Source organism: Bos mutus, chromosome 17 (assembly GCF_027580195.1).
Source record: "Bos mutus isolate GX-2022 chromosome 17, NWIPB_WYAK_1.1, whole genome shotgun sequence".
NCBI lineage: Eukaryota > Metazoa > Chordata > Mammalia > Artiodactyla > Bovidae > Bos > Bos mutus.
In genome coordinates this window covers 71,838,399-71,860,466 of record NC_091633.1, presented here as the reverse complement: position 1 = coordinate 71,860,466, position 22,068 = coordinate 71,838,399, and the positions used below count along the sequence as shown (strand labels likewise).

The following is a 22,068-nucleotide window of genomic DNA, read 5'->3' as shown; positions in this document are numbered from 1 at the left end:
TTCTAGTATCTCCATTATCTGGCCTCTTGTTTGTTTTATTTGTGGGACATCCATGGAGATCTCTTTACTTGATATCTAGGAATCTGTACTCTCTCGTGAATTTAAATTTAATTAGTGCTCCTTTTCAGTAGTTTTTTTTTCTTCTTTTTCCATCTTTCTTTTAATACCATACTGTCCTCTTCACCTCATCTACCCACTAACATAAATTTCACTTTTGTCTGCTCTCCTAGGTTGTGGAGATCTAATCCCTAGTCATTACAAAGCTGGGATCTAGTTTTTAGCAAGCCCTATGACATACTGCAGCCTTGCCAGTGCTGATTGCCTGCTGTTTTTGGCTTAAATACTGCTTTTGCTTGAAGGATCAGAAACTTATTTTAGTTTCTGATATCCTTATTTTTGACTAAATGTGCTAGAAAATAGAATTGTAGTTCTAACATATGTGTGCCCCCTTGGTGATGTTTATTAAATGTTTATTAGGTGGTTGTTTTCCCCCAGCTCACCCTACCATCTTCATCCTAATACTCTCCATGTCATTGTCTTTGTGTCAGTAAGACATTTTAAATCCCTGAGTATGCAGTAGTTATTTGTTCAAGTGCTTATACTTCTGCCCTTCCAGTTAATGGTGGTGGTTGGGGGCCAAGCACCAAAGGCTATTCGAAGTGTGGAATGCTATGACTTCAAAGAAGAGAGATGGCACCAAGTAGCAGAATTGCCTTCTAGGAGATGTAGGGCAGGTAAGCATGATGCATTGTGATCATTTCCCTATTGCTGGGTCATTGGGAGTTTCCTCTCAGGTCTTATCTTACTAACTAGAAGAATCTTTATTGGAAAAACTTTGATTAAAATAGCTATGTGATTAAACAGTGATTCAGGAGCCTCATACAACTCACAAGACATTGATGAAGTTAGCAGCTTCTTTCTTTAATTTACATATTTTTCTGATTCTAACGTAAGGTGGAGTAGCTAACAATTTGCTGGATATTTTCCTAGTTACCTTTATTGAAGTATTGAGAAGCAGTTCTTTAGCTTGGGACACTTATTGCTAAGAAATTCCTAACTTAGCTATAAGCCACAGTTGCTTTCTTCCAGGCTTCTGCTTTTCAAGCATTTGTTGAAATGGACCTTAGTTTAGCCAAAACTGCAATCAGAAAAAGACGTTTGCAGTTTCTAAGAATTCTTTCTGAGACTCAAACCTGGATCTGTAAATTCATGTCTCTAATAGCAAAATGAGTTGTAAGCGTAACAGAACATTTCTATTGTGGTAGTCCTTTAACAGTACATCCTGGAGCTTGTTATATAAGATGATAGATTTAACTCATTCCTTTATAGCTGTCTAGTATGTGGGAGGAGGGGTTCTGGATGTAGTATAATTTTTACTAGTTTTTAATTGAACCTTAAAATTGTTTTTAATCTTTATGAACAGTGCTGCGATTCCTTATACATATATCATTATGTATGTGTGCTAATAGATTTAAGTTGGATAAAACTCTAGAAATGGAATAGTTATTAAAAGGGTATCTTAAGATATGCTAATTATTACTTCCACTAACAGTAAATATGAAGGTACTAATTTCCCTACATACCCTATGAAAGTGAAAGTCACTCAGTCGTGTCCAACTCTTTGCAACTCCATGGACTATATATAGTCCATGGAATTCTCCAGGCTTCCGAACCCAGGGATTGAACCCAAATCTCCCACATTGCAGGTGGATTCTTTACCAGCTGAGCCACAAGGGAAGCCCAAGAATACTAGAGTGGGTAGCCTATCCCTTCTCCAGGGGATCTTCCCAATCCACAAATCAAAATGGGGTCTCCTGCATTTCAGGTGGATTCTCTACCAACTGAGCTATCAGGGGAGCCCCTGTAGCACCTTATAATTAAATGTTTGAGTTTTGCAAGCTGGTAGGTGAAAAATTCTTTCACATCTAGTTTGTACTTCTATTTTGAGGAAAGTTAAACATCTTTCTAAATGGTCAGTTCGTGGTTTCATGATTTTTGCCATTGTTTTATTATTGATTTGATATGTTAAGGAGAATGGCCCTTTTTTCCTGTCAGTTGTGGTGTGAATATTTATTTGTATTAATCTTTTGACTTTATTTGCATTATTTTTGTGTTATTTTTGCCATGTAACACTATTACTTTCTATGTGTTCCTGTACCATTAGACTTTTGTCCTTGTACTTATGGATTTCTTTCTTGTATAGAAAAGTCTTACTTAAAAATTATTTGTGTGTATAATTCATAGTATTAATATATTATATAGCTGTGATAGTTCTCAAAACTTAAGAAATCAGTATTGGTATATTACTATTACCTAAGCTACAGGCTTACTGTATTTTACAATTTTTTGTGTTAATGTTTCTATTCTGTTTCAAGACCTCACATTGCATGCATGCATGTATTTATAATTGAAGTAAATATAGTTGATTTACAATATTGTGTTAGTTTCAGGTATACAGCAAAATGATTCACTTATGTTTATCTTAAGACTATTTTCCATTATACATTATTGCAAGATATTGAATACAGTAAATCCTTGTTGCTTATCTACCTTATGTGTAGTAGTATGTATGTGTTAATCCCACACTTCTAATTTATCCCTTTCCCGTTTCCCCTTTGGTAGCCATAAGTTTGTTTTCTGTGTCTGTGAGTCTGTTTTGTATGTAGATTTGTTTGTATCATGTTTTAGACTCCACATATGTGATGTCACGTAGTATTTGTCTTCTGACTTACCTCTGTATGATATTATCTAGGTTCATCCATGTTGCTGCAAATGGTAGTATTTCGTTCTTTGTTATGACAGAGTAATATTCCGCTGTATATGTAACACACATTAAACCAATCATCTATTGGTGGACACTTGGTTTGTTTCCATGTCTTTGCTATTGTAAATAGTGCTACTCTGAGCACTGAGTGCATGTACCTTTACAAATCACAATTTTCATCTTTTCCAGATATATGCCCAGGATGGGGATTGCTGGATCATATTGTAGTTTGCATTTTTAGTTTTTTAAAGAAAACTCCATACCATTTTCCACAGTGGCTGTACCAATTTACATTCCCACCAATAGTGTAGGAAGGTTCCCTTTTCTTCACATCCTTTCCAGCATTTATCATTTGTAGATATTTTGATGAAGCCATCTGACCACTGTGAGGTAATACTTCACTGTGGTTTTGATTTGCATCTCTCTGATAATCTCAGATGTTGAACATCTTTTCATGTGCCTGTTTGAACATCTATTTATCTTTGGAGAAATGTCTATTTAGGTCTTCTGCCCATTTTCTGATTGGGTTGATTTTTTTTTCTTTTTGTATTGACTTGTATGAGTGGTTTGTATATTTGAGATATTAACCCCTTGTCAGTTGCATCATTTGGAAATGTTTTCTCCCATTCCATAGGTTGCCTTTTCATTTCGTTGATGGTTTTCTTTGCTGTGATTGTGTTTGTGATGGTTTCCTTTGATTCCTTAAAAATCAAAATTTTTAAGTTTTGGCTACCTCATGCAAAGAGAGTTGACTCATTGGAAAAGACCCTGATGCTGGGAGGGATTGGGGGCAGGAGGAGAAGGGGACGACAGAGGATGAGATGGCTGGATGGCATCACTGACTCGATGGACATGAGTCTGAGTGAAGTCCGGGAGTTGGTGATGGACAGGGAGGCCTGGCGATTCATGGGGTCGTGCTGGTGATGGACAGGGAGTGCTGCGATTCATGGGGTCGCAAAGAGTCGGACACAACTGAGCGAGTGAACTGAACTGAACTGAGGTCCTGTTGTTGTTATTTGCTCTTATTTCTTTTGCCTTGGGAGACCGCTCTAAGAAAATGTTGCTGTGATTTATTTCTAAGAATGTTTTGCCTGTTTTTTCTTCTAGGCATAACATGTCTTACATTTTGGTTTTAAACCATTTTTGTTTATTTTTGTAGGTGATATGAGGGAGTGTTCTAATTTCATTGATTTACATGTGGCTGTTTAGCTTTCCCAACACTACTTGTTGAAGAGACTGTCTCTTTTCTATTGCTTTGTCTTGTCTCCTTTGTTGGATTAATTGACCATAGGTATGTGGCTTTTTCTGGACTCTCTGTTCTCTTCCATTGATCTATATGTCTGTTTTTTACCATTACCATAGTGTTTTGTTTACTGTAGCTTTGTAGTTTTGTGTGATGTCTAGAAGAGTTATACCTCCAGCTTTATTCTTTTTCCTCAGTATTTCTTTGGCATTTCTGGGTCATTTCTCTGAAAACTGTCCTGAGTATTACAGATTGCATTTAACCTGTAAATTGTATGGTCATTTTAGCAATATTATTTTTGTAAGAGCAAGAGATTTCTTTCCAATTCTGAATCATCTCCAGTTTCCTTCATTGTTGTTTTATAGTTTTCAGCATATAGATCTTCCACCTCCTTGGTTACGCTTATTCCTAGGTTGTTGGAATTTCAAATGGGACTTATCTTTTAAACTTTGTTTTTCTGATGTTTCATTGTTTGTGTAAAGGAATGCAGCAGATTTCTGTGTATTAATCTTGTATCCTGCCATGTTGTTGAGTTTATTTAATAGTTCTAATAGTTGTTTGTGGAGTCTTAAGAGTTCTCTATAGAGAATGTCACATCATGTGCAAATAATGACAGTTCTACCTCTTTTCTTCCTGTTTGGATACATTTTATTTCTTGTCAGACTGATAAGACTAGGACTTCCAATACAGTATTGAGCAGAAGCAGTAAAAGTGGGCATCCTTGTCTTCTTCCTGAATTTAGCAGTAAGTTTTCCAGCTTTTCACTGTTGAGTATTATGTTTGCTATGGATTTGTCATAAATGACTTTTATTATTTTGAGATATGTTCCCTTTATACCCACTTTAATGAGATTTTTTTGTCATGAGTAGATGTTGAATTTTATTAAATACTTTCTTTGTGTCTGTTGATATGATCATCTAGTTTTTTTGGTTCCTTTTGTTAAATGGTGTATCATATTGATTGATTTACTTATCTTGAACCATCTTTTTTAACCTGGAATGAATGCAACATCAATATGATCCTTTCTCTGTATTGCTGGATTTGGTTTGCTAATATTCTGTTGAATAATTTTGCATCGATATTCTTCAGAGATACTGGTCTGTAGTTTTCTCTTTTTTGTAGTATCTTTGTCTAGTTTTGGTATCAGGATGATGGTGCCCTCATAGGATAACTTTGGAAGTATTCCTCACTTTGAAATAGTTTGAGGAACACAGATAAGCTGTATGGTCCTGGACTTTTGCTTGCAGGGAGTTGTTTTTATTACAGATTCTATTGTTATCTGTTCCTTCAGTTTTGGCTGAGCTTTCCAGGTGGCTCAGTGGTAAAGAATCCACCTGTAATACAGGAGACGTGGGTTCAGTCCTTGTGTTGGGAAGATCCCCTGGAGAAGGAAATGGCAGCCCACTCCAGTATTCTTGCTTGGGAAATCTCATGGACAGAGGAACCTGGTGGGCTACATATAGTCCACCAGAGTTGGACATGACTTACCGACTAAACAGCAACACGTTTCTTGAAACTTTTCCATTTCTTCTAGGCTGTCCAGTTTGTCATTATGTAAGTGTTCACAGTATTCTAATGATTTTATTTTATTTTTTTGTATTTCTGTGGTTGTTATTTCTCTTCTTTTACTTCTTTGTTTATTTGGATTTGCTCTCTTCTTGTGGAGCCTAACTAGAGGTTTGTTGATTTTTGCTTATCTTTTCTAAAAACCAGCTCTTGGCTTTATTGATCTTTTCTGTTGTTTTTCTTTTTAATCTTCATTTTCTTTATTTCCTCTCTAATATTTGTTGTTTTTCTTTCTGCTAACCTTGAGTTTTGTTTATTCTTCTTGTCCTAATTCTTTTAGTTGGTAGGTTAGGCTGTTTGAATTTTTCCTTGAGGAATGCCTTTATAGCTATGAACTTCTCTTGTAGAACTGCTTTTACTTCATCCCATAGGATGTAAGGTTCTGTTATCATTGTCCTTTGAAGTCAAGGCATTTTCTGATTTCTTAATTGAGTCCATCATTGACCCATTGGTTTTTTAGTAGCATGTTGTTTCATCTCCATATGTTTTTTCCTCTGTTTTCTTTCTGTAGTTGATTTCTAGTTTTACACTATTGTGGTCAGAAAAGATACATGAAATAATTTCTGTCCTCTTAAATTTGTTGAGGCTTGTTTTGTGACCTAGTGTATGGTGTATCCTAGAGAATGGTCTGTGCACACTTCAAAAAAATGTAATGTGTATCTTGGGTATTTTTGGATGTAGTGTCCTATAGATATCAGTTAAATCCAACTAATGTGTTGTATTATTTATGGTCCCTCTTTCCTTATTAATTTTTTTGTCTGGAATGTCTGTCCATTGATAGCAGTGGGGTATTAAATTTTCCTACTATTATTATATTCCTGTCAATTTCTTCGTTTATGCCTGTTAGTATTTTTTTTTTTTAATTTTATATTGGGTACATGTATCCTCTTCCAATATTGATCCCTTTATTATTAAATAATGTCCTTCTGTGTCTTTTGTTAGAACTTTTAAAGTCTATTTTGTCTTATATGAGTATTACAACCTCTCCTTTCTTGTCATTTCCATTTGCATGAAGTATCTTTTTTCATCTTTTCGCTTTAAATCTCTGTGTCCCTCACACTGAAGTGAGTCTCTTTGTAGGCAATACAGTGTAATTTCTTGTTATATTTTTTATTGTTGTCATTCAGTCTGCCAATCTATATGTCTTTTGATTAGCCCATTGACATTTGAAGTAATTATTGATAGGTATGTACTTATTAGGATTTCCCCAGTGGCTCAGCAGTAAAGAATCTGCCTGCCATGCAGGAGACTCAGGTTCAATCCCTGGCTTGGGAAGATCCCCTAAAAGGAAATGGCAACCCATTCCTGTATTCTTGCTGGGAAAATCCCATGGACAAAGGAGCCTGGTGGGCTGTAATCTGTGGAGTCACTAAGAGTCGAACGCAATGAAGCACGTACACAGAGAGCTGTCAAATCCCTGTGTAGACTGTGTAAGTCCAATACTTTTGGTGTGAGGGCTGTTTCTGGTCTGTATGCCAGCCACATCTCTCCTCAGAATGTGCTGGCTGTTAACCCTTGATAAGGAGATGTGATTGGAGTTGTTGTGTCCAGAACCTGCTCTAGATGTTGAGTGGGGCCTCCTCTTTTCTTCTTGGCTGTCACAGCCTTGTCAGGGGCTGGATCTGCCCCCCTCCCCGTTGTTTGAGTAGAAGCCCTGAGTCTCAGGCTCAATATGGCACCGTTGCCCTTGCTCTGTCCCAAAGGAAGTGAGCTCTAGAAGCAAGTGAGGATCATATGGTTACAGTGTGAACCCCTGTGCAGTCATTTTTGGTTCTGCCTAGAAACAGCCCATGGTCATGTCCCTTTCTCCATGGCGTTCATCCCAGATCTATTGCTAGGCTATGGTGTGTGGTATGGAGTGGGCTGGTGCTTGGGGCCAGGGTGCTGTAGCTGCAGGAATCAAGATGGTTGTGCTGCTGCTGATACTTGGGCTGCCTCTGTGACAGGCCTCTCCCAGGACCTATCTGCTTTAGATCTGGCTCCAAGCTTCAGTGTCAGATGGGCAGAACCAGAGTGCTCCATCCAGAAAAGGAACCCCTGTGTACTCCTCCCCAGGGACTGTTTCTGTTTCATGTGTTTCTGTGGTGTCACCCAGTGTATACACCAAGAGTATCCGCTGGGGCTGGACCTGCCCTCACGGTGTGAGTACTGACAATGGGCTCTGAGATTCAATAAGGCCATACACAAGGCCCTCTAAGCTGTTTCCGTGCAGATAGACTGAGTCCTCAACCTGGGCCCATCTGCCCAAGATTCAGCATCTAGCTGCTGTGCGTACTAGCATCCCCACCCATTGTGCATTTTAATTTAGACAGGGAAGCATGGTGAGGTTGCAGTGATCAGCTCCAGGGTGTCTCTGCTCTGATTGCTAGTAAACCAGCACCCATACACTCCTCAAGAGCAAAGACCAGGCCACTTTGAGACAGACTGGGACCTGGGACATGGCATCCTTTTCTGTAGTCCTTATATCTGGAAACACCCTTAGCAACAGAATATAAAGAAACTCTGGTGGTAGTTTAGTTGCTAAGTCATGTCCAACTCTTGCGACCCCATGGACTGAAGCCTAACAGGCTCCTCTGTCCATAGCATTCTCCAGGAAAGAATATTGAAGTGGGTTGCCATTTTCTTCTCCAGGGGATGTTCCTGACCCAGGAATAGAACCCAGGTCTCCTGCATTGCAGGCAGATTCTTTACTGACTGAGCTATGAGGAAAGCCCACTTCACACATGCATAGTCAGGGCACTTATGAACAAGGCTAAAACACAACTGCCACGTCTGACATGCTGGGAGCAAAAGCAGGGTCCTGCACACAACACTACCAAGGGGTGGGCAGACCATCTAAGTCACATGCCCTGTGCAGCCCACCAATCCTCTCTCACCTTCACACCATTTAAGAAATCAGCTCTCCTCTCTTCAGGGAGTGAGCAAGGAAACCTGTTATTTGTTTTTGCTCCCTTTTGCTAAGCACATATCCCACATATTCAGGCCTGCCTGAATTCCTGATCTGGCCTCTTATCAATTTCTGTTGCTTAGAGAGTCCAGGAACCCACATCTGTAACACCTCCAGCCCCTCTCTTTGTCCTAGCAGACCTTGCAGCAAGCAAGGGGGGCTCCCTAGGACGAGGTCCTGCCCATGTGAACCTTTCCTTCTTTACAGCTCCCTCTCAGGTGTGCTAGGCCTGTTCTGAATGCCTTTTTCCCCCCCATCCTCCTTGGTTACATGGAAACCTTCCTTGCAGCTTTGGTTGTAAAAGAGATCTCTTGCCAGTTTCCAGTCAGTTTTCTGTGAGAGTTGTTCCACATGTAGATGCATGTTTGATGCATTTGTGGATGAGATGAGCTCCATTTCCTCCTGCTTTGCCATTTTGATCCTTGTAATATTTCATTTAGTTGTCATGTTTTCTTAATCTCTTCTGACTTGTGACAGTTCCATAGTCTGTATTTTCATGCCCTTTTGAAGAGCACTTGATCAGATATTTTGAAGAATGTTTTACAATGATACTGCAAAGTGTGTAAGATTTATTAACCTTGAAATAGATGTTATTTGCTCTGGTGGTTCAGGAGTTAGTGATAATCCCTTCAGGATTAGTGGTTTGGGGAAGGCCTCATAGAAAATATGTAACTTTCATTGGGATTTCCAACTTGAAGAGGAGCTTCTCAGAACAGGACAGCAGCATGAAAAAGTTTGGGAAGGTGAAGAAGTGGTGAAATCCAGAGTCTGCAATTTAGTTTCTCCACCTAGGGACCCCTAGCACCTCACTAGCCCAGGGGCTAGCAAACTTTTTCTTAAAGGACCAGAGAGCAGATATTTGTGGCTTTGTGGGTTATATAATCTTTGTCACAACTAATCAAGTGCCACCATAGTTGAAAGCAGCATGATGAATGTCTGGAGCTGTGTTCCAATAAAACTTTATTTATGGATACTAAAATTTTAATTTTATGTAACTTTTTGTGTATCATGAAATATTCTTTTCTTCTTGACTGCTTTTCAACCATTTAAAAATGTAAAAATCATTCTCAGCTCAGTGAGCTTCTACTGAAATAGCCTACTGGCTATAATTTGCTAACCCCAGATTTAGCCCACTAACATGATAAACTAGAAGCACATTATGCAAATTAAATATAAACATGTTCAGTTGGTTGGAAAATTCTTGCCCATTGTTTAAGTCTGTGTATATCTTTGAAAAAGTCAGGAGTCAAAGTAATACCTCACCCCATGCCGTTGCATTTTTTTCATAGCAGAAAGGAGCACAATCTAGTTATTGTTCTGTATTCTCACTAATGAATAGTGTTTCTTAGGACCTATTCAGTCAAGCTTCTCCTTAGGGGAACTTAAAATCTGACAACAGTTTTAGACTGTTTGGAATGCAGTCTTTAGGTGGTGGCAGTGTTCTTGCCTGGAGAATCCCAGGGATGGGGGAGCCTGGTGGGCTGCCGTCTATGGGGTCGCACAGAGTCAAACACGACTGAAGTGACTTAGCAGCAGCAGCAGCAGCAGTTGAGTTGCACACTCACTATTAACTGCTTTTTTTCTTTTGCAGGGATGGTTTACATGGCCGGCCTCGTTTTTGCTGTTGGTGGCTTTAATGGTTCCTTGAGGGTCCGCACTGTGGATTCTTATGACCCTGTGAAAGATCAGTGGACCAGCGTTGCTAACATGCGAGACCGGAGAAGCACTCTGGGGGCTGCTGTGTTGAATGGACTGTTATATGCGGTGGGAGGCTTTGACGGGAGTACAGGCAATTTTCTTTCATCTTTTCTAAATTACTGTTAGAAATTAACATAGCAATCATATTTATGGAACAAGGCCTGGCATAGTTAGGAGTGAGTTGAGTGTTTTACTAGGTATTATAACCATAAGTTTAAAATTTCCATCCAGAATTCCTTTAAATGATGTTAAGAGTGCTGAGTATATGTTTTTCTCATGCTTCAGTATCAGTCATCTTCTCAAGTTTAAAAAGCCAGTGAATGTCAGTCGCTTGTGTAGGTGTTCTCTAGAAAAGAAATTAATTCTCTTCATCATATAATTGGATGTTAGCCCATTTTAATGCAACTGAAGTATTTCCCTAATGTATATATAAGGAACCTGAGGAGGAGATGAAGCACATTGTGCTTTGTTCATTACAGGGCTGTCCTCTGTGGAAGCATACAACATCAAGTCCAACGAGTGGTTCCACGTGGCTCCCATGAACACCAGGAGGAGCAGTGTGGGTGTCGGTGTTGTTGGAGGTGCGGGCAACCTTCTGGTGGTTAAGAGTGTTTCTTCCAATAACCCAGACCCCAGTTTTCTAAATGGGCAAGCAAATGATTTTAAAAGGGAAACATACAGTGGTTATTATGAAATGTTAGTCATCCTTTTTTGCCTGCCCCCTGGCCTCTCTCTGTCCTCCCTCCCTCTTTTTCTCATCTCTTTGTATAACGTATGTAAAATTATTAACTGATCTTAGTATAATCATTTGGGAAGCAAACCAGATGGCATGAATATGAAGTTTTACATCTAGAGAAGGGCTGTTTAACTTTTAAGTGATGGGTTGCCACAGTTATTTGTGTATATGCTACTTTGTTCCCCCAAAGAATTAGCGCTGTAAGTATGAGTTTTTTTTTACTTGTTGGGCAGATTTGTGGCTTCCCACCTACCTCTCCATGGTGGGTATAATTCTCTGCACTGACTTTTTTTTTAAACCAGATGTATTGTATTTTAATTCACATACAATACATTTCACTCAGTAAAGTGTACAATTTGGTGTGCATCTGTCATAACAGTTCATTTTAGAACATTTTTATTACCCCCAAAGCAACCCTATTGCCCTCAGTTATCATCCATATCCTCCCAGCCCTTGGCAAACACTACCCTACATTCCTGCCTCTGTATAAATTTTCCACTTATGGACATTTTCATATTAATGAAATTATAGAGTATGTTGTCCTTTTGCAGCTGGCTTCTTTGACTTGGCATAATGTTCAGGATTTATTCGTGCTGTAGCATTTACCAATACCTCATTTCTTTTTATTAGCAAATAATAATTTCATTGTATACTGTACTGACTCCTAATATTACTTTTTTAAAATGGCAACCCACTCCAGTATTCTTGCCTGGGAAATCCCATGGACAGAGGAGCTTGACGGGCTACAGTCCATGAGGTTGTAAGAGTCAGACACAACTGAGCACACACGCACACATACAAGATAACTTTGCTATTTAATTTGGTTTTCTAGGATATTGTTCACTTAGCAGTTAGTGTTATCCATAGATATAATAAATGTACTTTCTTTTCTGTCAGATTATTGATGAAAGTGTTAAATTAATATCATGTATATTCTACAGATCTTTATAATGTGATTTGGTAACTCCACCTATCACCATTAGGCAAGATTTTAAATAGTTCATAAAAATCAGTAATACTTTAAAGGTCAACTCTGCTACCATGGAGGAAAATTCAACATTTCATGACTTGGAAAAATAGCTGTTTATGAATTTGACTTTCTTTGTGATTCCATGTTTAGGTCTGCTCTATGCTGTTGGGGGTTATGATGGAGCTTCACGTCAGTGTCTCAGCACAGTAGAATGCTACAGTGCCACGGCAAATGAGTGGACCTATATAGCGGAAATGAGCACTAGACGGAGTGGAGCAGGTGAATAGGAACCTCATTCAGCAATTGAAACACAAAAATGATGGAAAAGAATTAAACAAGTGAAATAATGACATCTCTTTATATTATCAGAAAGTGTATACTGATTCTAGTGACACTGTTAAAATGTCTTTTGCATTATACAGGTGGAGTGGTAGGTAGATGCACTTAAATTCACTTTGTAAAATTTCTCATGTGCTATATTAAAGGCTTATTCAGTTTCATTTAATTATTCATATTGTTTGGCATTACTTTTAGGTTTTTGTTTTTAGTGCTTATTGGAGAACTTGCTTAATAATCAACTCCCTTCATATCCATTTCTTACAGATTTAATACTCTTAATACTCATTTCCTTTTGTCATGAAAGTTGTTTTCAAAAGGATTTTGTTGTAAAGGACTTCCCTCTGTTTTCACCTAGACATTATTTTTATTGTATTTGACCATAACAATAGTTCTTACTAAGATTCTCATTTGTAATTATTTTCATTTCTGTTTTCTAGGTTGAATGCTTTAATCTTGATTTTTAATATGAATAATTTCAGAAATTTTATTTACAAGTCATTTGAATAAACCCTAAAATGTTACAAATTTCCCGACCCTTTTACTCTACTACTATAGGTTGGTTTTGTGTGTTTTATAGGTGTTGGTGTATTAAACAACTTATTGTATGCTGTAGGGGGTCATGATGGCCCTTTAGTACGAAAAAGTGTTGAAGTGTATGATCCTGCCACCAACACATGGAGACAGGTTGCAGATATGAACATGTGCAGAAGAAATGCAGGTATCTAATTTAAGATTATGAAATTTGTATTGAATTGTATTCAGAGTTTTACTGATATCACTGTGTATTTCTGTTGTTCTTCTACTGATCTGAGTTCCTAATAGATTTGCCCTGTAAAGGCAGAAACTCACAATGATCAGAGGCAGTAAATGCCAAGCATGATGTGGGGCATGCGGTTTAATGTCATCCTTCCATCAGAGCTTACCTTTTGGTGATGACCATAAATACTAAGTTAGAAAAAGAACTCTATGTGATACTTGAATTCATTCTTTTGTACCACAGACATTTTTGAATGTCTGCCTGTATCATATTTTGGAGTCCAGTTTTCAGGGACTTTAGTCTAGTTAAGTAAATACTTATACCAGATTAAAAAGCTGGTTGTTTATCTGAATCTGGAGGGGAAGCCTAAAGAAGGCAACCACAATTTAATACAGTTCAGGGTTTCTAGAGAATGGAAAAGCTAAAACAACGACGACAGCAATTTTAAGAAACCTGAGGTCTTCAAGACCAGGGAAGTACTATCTTAAAAAGAAAATCCATGGAAGGGAAATAGAAATAGGAAATAGGAAAATAGATTCAGGATAGCTAGATAGTCTTTTGGGGAAATGCTCATCTTCTTAAAAACGCCATTGTCTTCATGCCAGGTCCTATAATCCAAAATAATCCTGATGATTCTCAGAATCACTGTGTACCATTGATTGATGTTGCAAGATGCACCCTCCATCACCCCAGAAATGCTCTTCTTATTTCTCTTTACTTTAAATGGGATCACTAAGGAAGATAAGTATGTGGGACTCCAAGAACTCACTCAGCAGAACAAAATATATAATTCACTTGACCTCTTGTACTTCATCCAGTCAGTGGTACTAGGTGAAGTACTAAAGCTCTTTCAGCTATGGATAGTCCAAAACTAGTAAAACCCCACAAATCTGGGCCCCAGCACATGTGAAGTTACAAAAGCATATGTGCTTGTGCTTCCTGGATTAGGAAATTTATTTGCAACAAGAGCAAGAAAGCTGAAAATAAAAGACAAATGAATTATGGTAGTATCATACATGGAATCAGAGAAGGCAATGGCCCCCCACTCCAGTGCTCTTGCCTGGAAAATCCCACGGATGGAGGAGCCTGGTAGACTGCAGTCCATGGGGTCGCGAAGAGTCGGACACGACTGAGCGACTTCACTTTCACTTTTCACTTTCATGCATTAGAGAAGGAAATGGCAACCCACTCCAGTGTTCTTGCCTGGAGAATCCCAGGGACGGGGTAGCCTGGTGGACTGCCGTCTATGGCGTCACACAGAGTTGGCCACGACTGAAGTGATTTAGCAGCAGCAGCAGCAGCATACATGGAATACCGTGCAGCCGTTAAAAATAATATAAATCTGTATTTATTAACTTGAGGAAATATCCAGGTATATATTGTTTGGTGTGAGTGTGTAAAAAGTAGCTTATGTAGCATGAGCTACTTTGGGGTTAAAAAAGAGTCTGAGAATATATGCATAGAAAAGAGCCAAAATTTCAGTGATCGGGATTCCAAGTGGTATAAGATTAGTGGTGGTCTTTTCTTCTTTGTACTTTTCTAGGGGTTTTGAATTTTTCCAAAAAAGAAAAAAACATAGTATTCTCATAATAAATAAATAATACTGTTCTCCCTTTAAAGAAGATAAAATAATTAGCTAGTCAGTATAATAAAATTCAGAATCATTTTTACCTTCTACGAATATATATATTTATTATTTTCTCTTTTTCCTTAAGATTTCCTTAGAAGCTGACTTTGGGAGAATTACTAAACTTCTTTGACTTTTAAATTTTCTACTGTTTTTAATAAAGTGGGAAATAAAATAGTTTCTGGCCTATAAAGGTTATTGTGAAGATTAAGTGAAATAATGCATATATAGAGCAACTGCTGTATAAGTAACTTGAATAGAAGCTTACAGTTGATATTAGAGAAATTCCTTGCATAAAGGAATTCTTTTCAGCTTCCCCATCTTCTTTTCCTGCCTTTTACACAGAAGTAAGTATATCTGGATCACTTGACCAGACACGTTCAGAGCCATTTATAGTCATCCGAATTTTTTAAATAATTGTTTTCTCTCTGTTTAATTTTTTTAAAGGAGTTTGTGCAGTTAATGGTCTGTTATACGTAGTTGGAGGGGATGATGGTTCCTGTAACTTGGCATCAGTAGAATATTATAACCCAACAACTGATAAATGGACAGTTGTATCATCTTGTATGAGCACAGGGAGAAGTTATGCAGGTAATGATTGTTCAGTTTTCTTACAGTCTTCTATTATAATACAAAATCATTATGATTTTTCCATTAAGAATGGTTTTCTCATATAAGAAGAAAGTCTTTTCTCAAAGTATATCTTACTTCTTATTCTCAAAATAATTAATGTCAGATATGTATTTTCTAAAATAAGGTACTAGTATTCTTTTGTCATCGTGTAGTCATTTGTATTCGGAAAAGGCAATGGCAAGCCACTCCAGTACTCTTGCCTAGAAAATCCCATGGATGGAGGAGTCTGGTGGGCTGCAGTCCATGGGGTCGCTACGAGTCGGACACAACTGAGTGACTTCACTTTCACTTTTCACTTTCACACAATGGAGAAGGAAATGGCAACCCACTCCAGTGTTCTTGCCTGGAGAATCCCAGGGACGGCAGAGCCTGGTGGGCTGCTGTCTATGGGGTTGCACAAAGTCGGACACAACTGAAGCGACTTAGCAGCAGTAGCAGCAGCGGTCATTTGTATTCAAAATTACAAATATTTCCATTGTAGAAGGGAATTAACTATGTAGCAAGGCTTTAATTACTCAGATATCTAAAAGATATGGGAGCTTCCCCGATAGCTCACTGGGTAAACAATCTGCCTGCAATGCAGGAAACAGTTTCGATCCCTGGGTTGGGAAAATCCCCCTGGAGGAGGAAATGGCAACCCACTTCAGTATTATTGTCTGAAAAATCCCATGGACAGAGGAGCCTAATCGGCTGAGTCTAAAGGTCTCAAAGGGTCAAGACGTGACTGAGCAACTCGTCACGCATGCTAAAAGAAATCTCCCTTTGCAGGGCTCCATGTGATGGTATTATGGTGAGGCTACAGAGTAATTTTTTTTAAGCACAGCACTGATTGAATTGTAAAATAATCATTTTGGTCCATTCTCTTCATAAGAAAAATGGTAATACTCTTATAATATGAGCCTTTAAAACTATTGCATATGAATTTTCTGGTATCTATATTTATATTGCCTTAAATATTAGAATGTTTCAGTAACATTCTAATACTGATTTACTACTGGAGAAAAAAGAAATTTATACTAATTAACCATCACTGTTATTTATGTATCATCCAAAACAACATGTAATAGAACTATATACAGTAAGCTTCCAGGATAGCATTCATCAAAATTATGTAAAATTTTTTAAAACAGCTTTAGTGAGATATAACTGATATAGAATAAACAGCTTATATTTAAAGTGTACAATTTTATTAGTTTTGACATATGTATGAAACCATCACCACAATCAAGATAATGAATATTCATCACTCTCACAAATTTCTTTGTGTCCCTTTTAGTATTAGGTGGATCTTAGTATTTCTTGAGTAAAATTGTTTTCCCTTCATTATATAACTGTGAAGAGCAAAAGATGAGTTCTGGATTAAATAGTCTGACATAGTTTTGGTACATAATTTTTAAACAAAGATTTCATTGTCATTTAGATTAAAATGATAGTAATATTAAAGTTTCTTAGAGATTTTGAAACATCATGATCTGTTCAGTCCTTGTCACTTAAGTTATAACATAAAAAAATTCAAGATATTCTCAGAGAATGCTTCCTGTGACTTCAGTTTTATTTATTTTTTTGTTTCTTTGTTCAGGGGTCACAGTTATTGATAAACCATTATGAGCCCAAAGGACATTTTCGGCGCATTTACACATGAGAAGCAGACTTCAACAAGTACTTCTGAAGTTACTGAGAGTCTAGCACTTCTCCACTTGTAGCTGCACGTTAAGTCTCTGCAGAGGATAAGATCATCTGCCTCTCTAGGCCTCAGATACTGAAGATTATTTTTGGTAGATGCACCGTGTAGGCTTTTTCTGCAGTGAGCAGCAGCTGACTGAATTTTAATAAGAAACTTGGATTGCAGTATTATTCTGTAGTCTTTGGACAACGGTTGCTTTCACAAAGAGTAGTTATCAACCTTGAATAACTATGGATTATTTTGTGAAGGGGGATAAAGTAATATGTGTTCTTGTAAAATTAAATTTTATCTTTATTCCTTCTTCTGAAAATCTGTATGCACAGGAACTGAAAATCTTTGAACAGGTATTAAACTCTGTGTAAGTATATAAACTAGTTGAGGGATAAAACCATTTGCTTTTATAAAATATGTTTGATTACATGAGTATAATAAATTGTATGCATATAAATGTGTGTCTATATGCTTTCCTTTAAATATGTTTGAAAAGATGTTTGAAACTTGATTATACTATTTATAATTGGCACAGTACTTTGAATTATGCCAGTACTACATTGTAAAACAGAGTTGTATTTTTTGATATTTAACAATGCTTAACACTTTAAAATGCCACTTCTGAGGAATGAACATGGTGTAACACTCTTGAATACTTGTGTGATGCCAAACTTTTTAAAATAAAATATAAATTATGCTTATTTATTATTTTCTTTGGTTTAATATTGGTCATGTTTTGGTGTGAATTTCAAATTTTTTTTCTTAACACTTTGGCATGAACATTATTGCAGGTTTTTGATGAATATAATGAATGTATGGAATTCAACTGAATTTGCATGCTCTTAAGAATTTTTTCTGTGTGTGTATAAATTTAGCTGCTATTAACAGAAGAGAGAACTTTCTGTGAGTAGCCATATGCATTGATCAGATAGTTTTTCTGAGATCTTCAATTAATCTCACCTTCAAAATGACCAAAATATGTCTTTATTGAATTAACTTTGAATAAAAATTTGTATATTATTTGTTTCACGTTGTCCTTGATTTTTATCTAGTTTGTTATTAAGAAAGTTGCCTGTTCACTTCTTGTATTCTTTTATAAAATTTGCATTTTCTACTTCATAAATCAGTATTTAAAATTTGTTGTCAAAGAAACCTACAAGGCAAGTCAGTTAAGTCACTGAACTAAAGTCACTGAAAACTGTTCTCCAAGAAAAAACTACCTTAATTATCAAGGAGAACATCTCCCAAGGATTGGTAAAACTTAAAGTTTTCATAGTGTTCTGTCCCTAATATGGGCAGGACACAAGATAAAAGTAAAAGAAATAGCACTGAATCAAAAGGAAGCCAAAGGAAAAATATCTACTCTGACACAACTGAGAAATAAACTGTGGTTTTGATACCAAATTGAAGGAATTGAGGAAATGGACATAGGGAAGTTGGGTGGATACCTGAGGTGCTGAACACAGGAGGAGGAGATGGCATGGGGTGATGGGATATGGTGGCTGTTCCTTGGGGATTTAGAAGGTAGTAGACCTGAGCTCTTGCCAGAACAGTCAATAAGAGGAGAGAATTATACCTGTGATGAAAGTTCTGTGTAGTTAATAGAGTCGCATTTAAACATAGAACCACCTTTATTTTATTATTACCAACTTAGTTGAATTTTCCATTGTAAGTGGAATTATAACTAATTAGGAAAAGCAAAAGCCTATGCTCACCTTATGAAAATAAATTTCTGCATTACTGTTGCTCCATGCACATCCATAGTCAACAAACATGTTGAGGATCTAATGAACTTGGAGCACTGTTAAGTACTTCAGACAGTGGCACCAAAAAAAGAGTCATCTCTCCTGATCACTTCCAAACACTAATATTCCATGAATTAGTCAATTAACGATTTATCGAAAAATTTTTAAAGCTTTTCTTAAAATACAATCTCCTAGGGTGACAAAGTTCTAAATACTTAGCATGTCAGATACCTCTTTATCTTTTCTCTCCTTAAATATTTAATAAGCTCTACAGCTATACCATAAAACAGTTTGCCAAGGTTTAGTAACTAGATTCATAACTCTTGATTTCAAAGGATTTGAATTTATTCCCCTCCCCTCTATGCCAGTCTTTATCTCTCCAGTTTGAAACATCTTGTTTTGTTCTCTTCAAGCTTATACAAGTGTTCCTGGCTTGTTTGATTATTGTCCAGAAAAGAGGTCAGAAGTCTTATCCTGCCAGGAGAACCACCAGATATGAGCAGAGTTCAAGGCTAGTTCCATGAAAATACATTTTAAAGCAACTCTGCTCCTTGCTCCACTTGACTCTGCACCTTCGTAACTAAAAGCAGTGATGATTTGGGTTTAGATAAATGATGTGTATATTTTCACTTCCCTTCCCATGAACTCTGGTATATGATTCCGGGTTTTTATTACCATCCCTAAAGATAGCCTGAGGGCCCATGTATTTATAATCTCAGCTGTAGATGAGTTAGCATAGTACATAGTGATATAATGGATTAGCCTGCCTGTTGTTTCAGTTTGTTGAACAGATTCCCTCCTACTGGTTTATATGGCTGACTGTGTCTGATTTCGGAGAGAAGGCTAGATGGTACTGTAGAATCACACTTTGAATCAAGTTTCTGGCATTCTAATTCTGGCTTCACAATTCTAAAGGGAAAAAAAGCAGTGTAAGTGTTGCAGGGCTCATGGGCATAGGAATCAGATGGCTCTGAGTTTGCATCCCCTTCTTTCAGTTACTGGCTCTTCTGGTGGCTCAAATGGTAAAGAAACTGCCTGCAATGCAGGAGACCTGGGTTCAATCCCTGGGTGGGGAAGATCCCCTAGAGAAGGGAAAGGCAACCCACTCCAGTGTTCTTACCTGGAAAACTCCATGGACAAAGGAGCCTGGCAGGCTACAGTCTGTGGGGTCACAAAAGAGTCCCAACAACTGAGCAATTAACTTATCTGTCAGTTGCTAATTGTAACTTTAAACACATTTCTTAACCTCTGACCCTTATTTTGTGCTCTCTAAAATGGCAACATAAGTATCTGTATCTTAGTTTTTTTTAATGTTGAGTTTCAGACCAGCTTCTTCACTGTCCTCTTTCACCCTCAAGAGGCTCTGTAGTTCCTCTTCACTTTCTGCCATTAGAGTGGTATCATCTGCATATCTGAGGTTGTTGATATTTCTTCCAGCAGTCTTGATTCCAGATTGTGATTCATCCAGCCTGGCATTTCGCATGATGGACTCTGCATATAAGTTAAATAAGCAGGGTGATAATATATAGCCATGTTATACTCCTTTCCCAGTTTTGAACCAGTCTGTTCCAGGTCCAGTTCTAACTATTGCCTCTTAATCCGCATACAGGTTTCTCAGGAGACAGGTAAGGTGGACTGGTACTCCTATCTCTTTCAAGAATTTTCCAGTTTGTTGTGATCCACACAGTCAAAAGTTTTAGTGTAGACGGTGAAGCAGATGTTTTTCTGGAATTCCCTTGCTTTCTCTGTGATCCAAAGAAGTGGACACAACTGAATAACAACAACAACAACAAAAAAACAATGAAAGTGTATCACTTACAAGGTTATTGTGGAGTTTGAAAGAAATGATGGATAGTAGTGTGCTTGAAATACCAAAGACCCTCCATGTTGTTGTTCAGCAGATAAATTGTATCTGACTCTTTGAGACTCCCTGGACTGCAGCACACCAGGCTTTTCTCTATCAGCACTCCTCCACATCTGGAATTAGCTCAAACTCAGAGTCCCTTGGACCGCAAGGAGATCCAACCAGTCCATTCTGAAGGAGATCAGCCCTGGGATTTCTTTGGAAGGAATGATGCTAAAGCTGAAACTCCAGTACTTTGGCCACCTCATGCGAAGAGTTGACTCTAATGCTGGGAGGGATTGGGGGCAGGAGGAGAAGGGGACGACAGAGGATGAGATGGCTGGATGGCATCACTGACTCGATGGACGTGAGTCTGAGTGAAGTCCGGGAGTTGGTGTTGGTCAGGGAGGCCTGGCGTGCTGCAATTCATGGGGTCGCAAAGAGTCGGACACGACTGAGCGACTGATCTGATCCGATCATGTCCATTGAGTCAGTGATGCCATCCAACCATCTCATCCTCTGTTGTCCCCTTCTCCTGCTTTTAATCTTTCCGAACATCAGAGTCTTTTCCAATGAGTCAGTTCTCGATATCAAGTGGCCAAAGTTGAGCTTCAGCATCAGCCTTCCAATGAATATTCAGGGTTGCTTTCCTTTAGGATTGATTGGTTTGATCTCCTTACAGTCCAAGGGACTCTCAAGAGTCTTCTCCAATACCACAGTTCGAAAGCAATCAATTCTTCCGCATTCAACCTTCTTTATGGTCCAACTCTGACAGCTGTACATGACTGCTGGGAAAACCAAAGCTTTGACTATATGGACCTTTGTCAGCAAAGGGATGTGTTTCAATAAATTACCACTATTGTTGAAGTTCTCCGAACTGCCCATTTCTTTTTTTTTTATTTTTTTATTGAAGGATAATTGCCTTACAGAATTTTGTTGTTTTCTTTCAAACCTTAACATGAATCAGCCATAGATATATCCCCTCCCTTTTGGACCTCCCTCCCATCTCCCTCCTCATCCCACCCCTCTAGGTTGATACAAAGCCCCTGTTTGAGCTTACCTTCTGTTTGAAGAAGCCTCCCAATTCTTCACTGGAAGGAACTGGGTTGAGCATATTTCTGTTCTGTTTTGTTTTTTGGAGTTATATCTATGTTTCCTTTCAGTTTTAAATCTCCAAGATTTAAAATAATCATTTGACCCTTTCACATACTTGCATCTTCTCTAATATCAAAAATAATATATCTTTAATGTAATAAGTTCCAAATAGGAAAAGGAGTACGTCAAGGCTGTATATTGTCACCCTGCTTATTTAACCTATATGCAGAGTACATCATGAGAAATGCTGGACTGGAAGAAACACAAGCTGGAATCAAGATTGCCAGGAGAAATATCAATAACCTCAGATATGCAGATGACACCACCCTTATGGCAGAAAGTGAAGAGGAACTAAAAAGCCTCTTGATGAAAGTGAAAGTGGAGAGTGAAAAAGTTGGCTTAAAGCTCAACATTCAGAAAATGAAGATCA

At 37.9% G+C, this 22,068-nt stretch overlaps 1 protein-coding gene across 4 annotated transcripts in view; it reads left to right on the top strand.

Moving 5' to 3' along the window:
- KLHL2 (kelch like family member 2) overlaps positions 1–17,975 on the top strand; it is a 167,273-nt gene extending 149,298 nt beyond the window's left edge. For all 4 annotated transcript variants that reach the window (XM_070386694.1, XM_070386695.1, XM_070386693.1 and 1 more), the window contains 7 exons: positions 617–734; positions 10,112–10,309; positions 10,698–10,799; positions 12,075–12,203; positions 12,841–12,981; positions 15,095–15,238; positions 16,860–17,975. In XM_070386694.1, the coding sequence (XP_070242795.1) occupies positions 617–734; positions 10,112–10,309; positions 10,698–10,799; positions 12,075–12,203; positions 12,841–12,981; positions 15,095–15,238; positions 16,860–16,888 (861 nt within the window). In that variant the 3' untranslated portion in view covers positions 16,889–17,975. The remainder of the gene's footprint in view (positions 1–616; positions 735–10,111; positions 10,310–10,697; positions 10,800–12,074; positions 12,204–12,840; positions 12,982–15,094; positions 15,239–16,859) is intronic.
- The last annotated feature ends 4,093 nt before the right edge of the window (positions 17,976–22,068 follow it).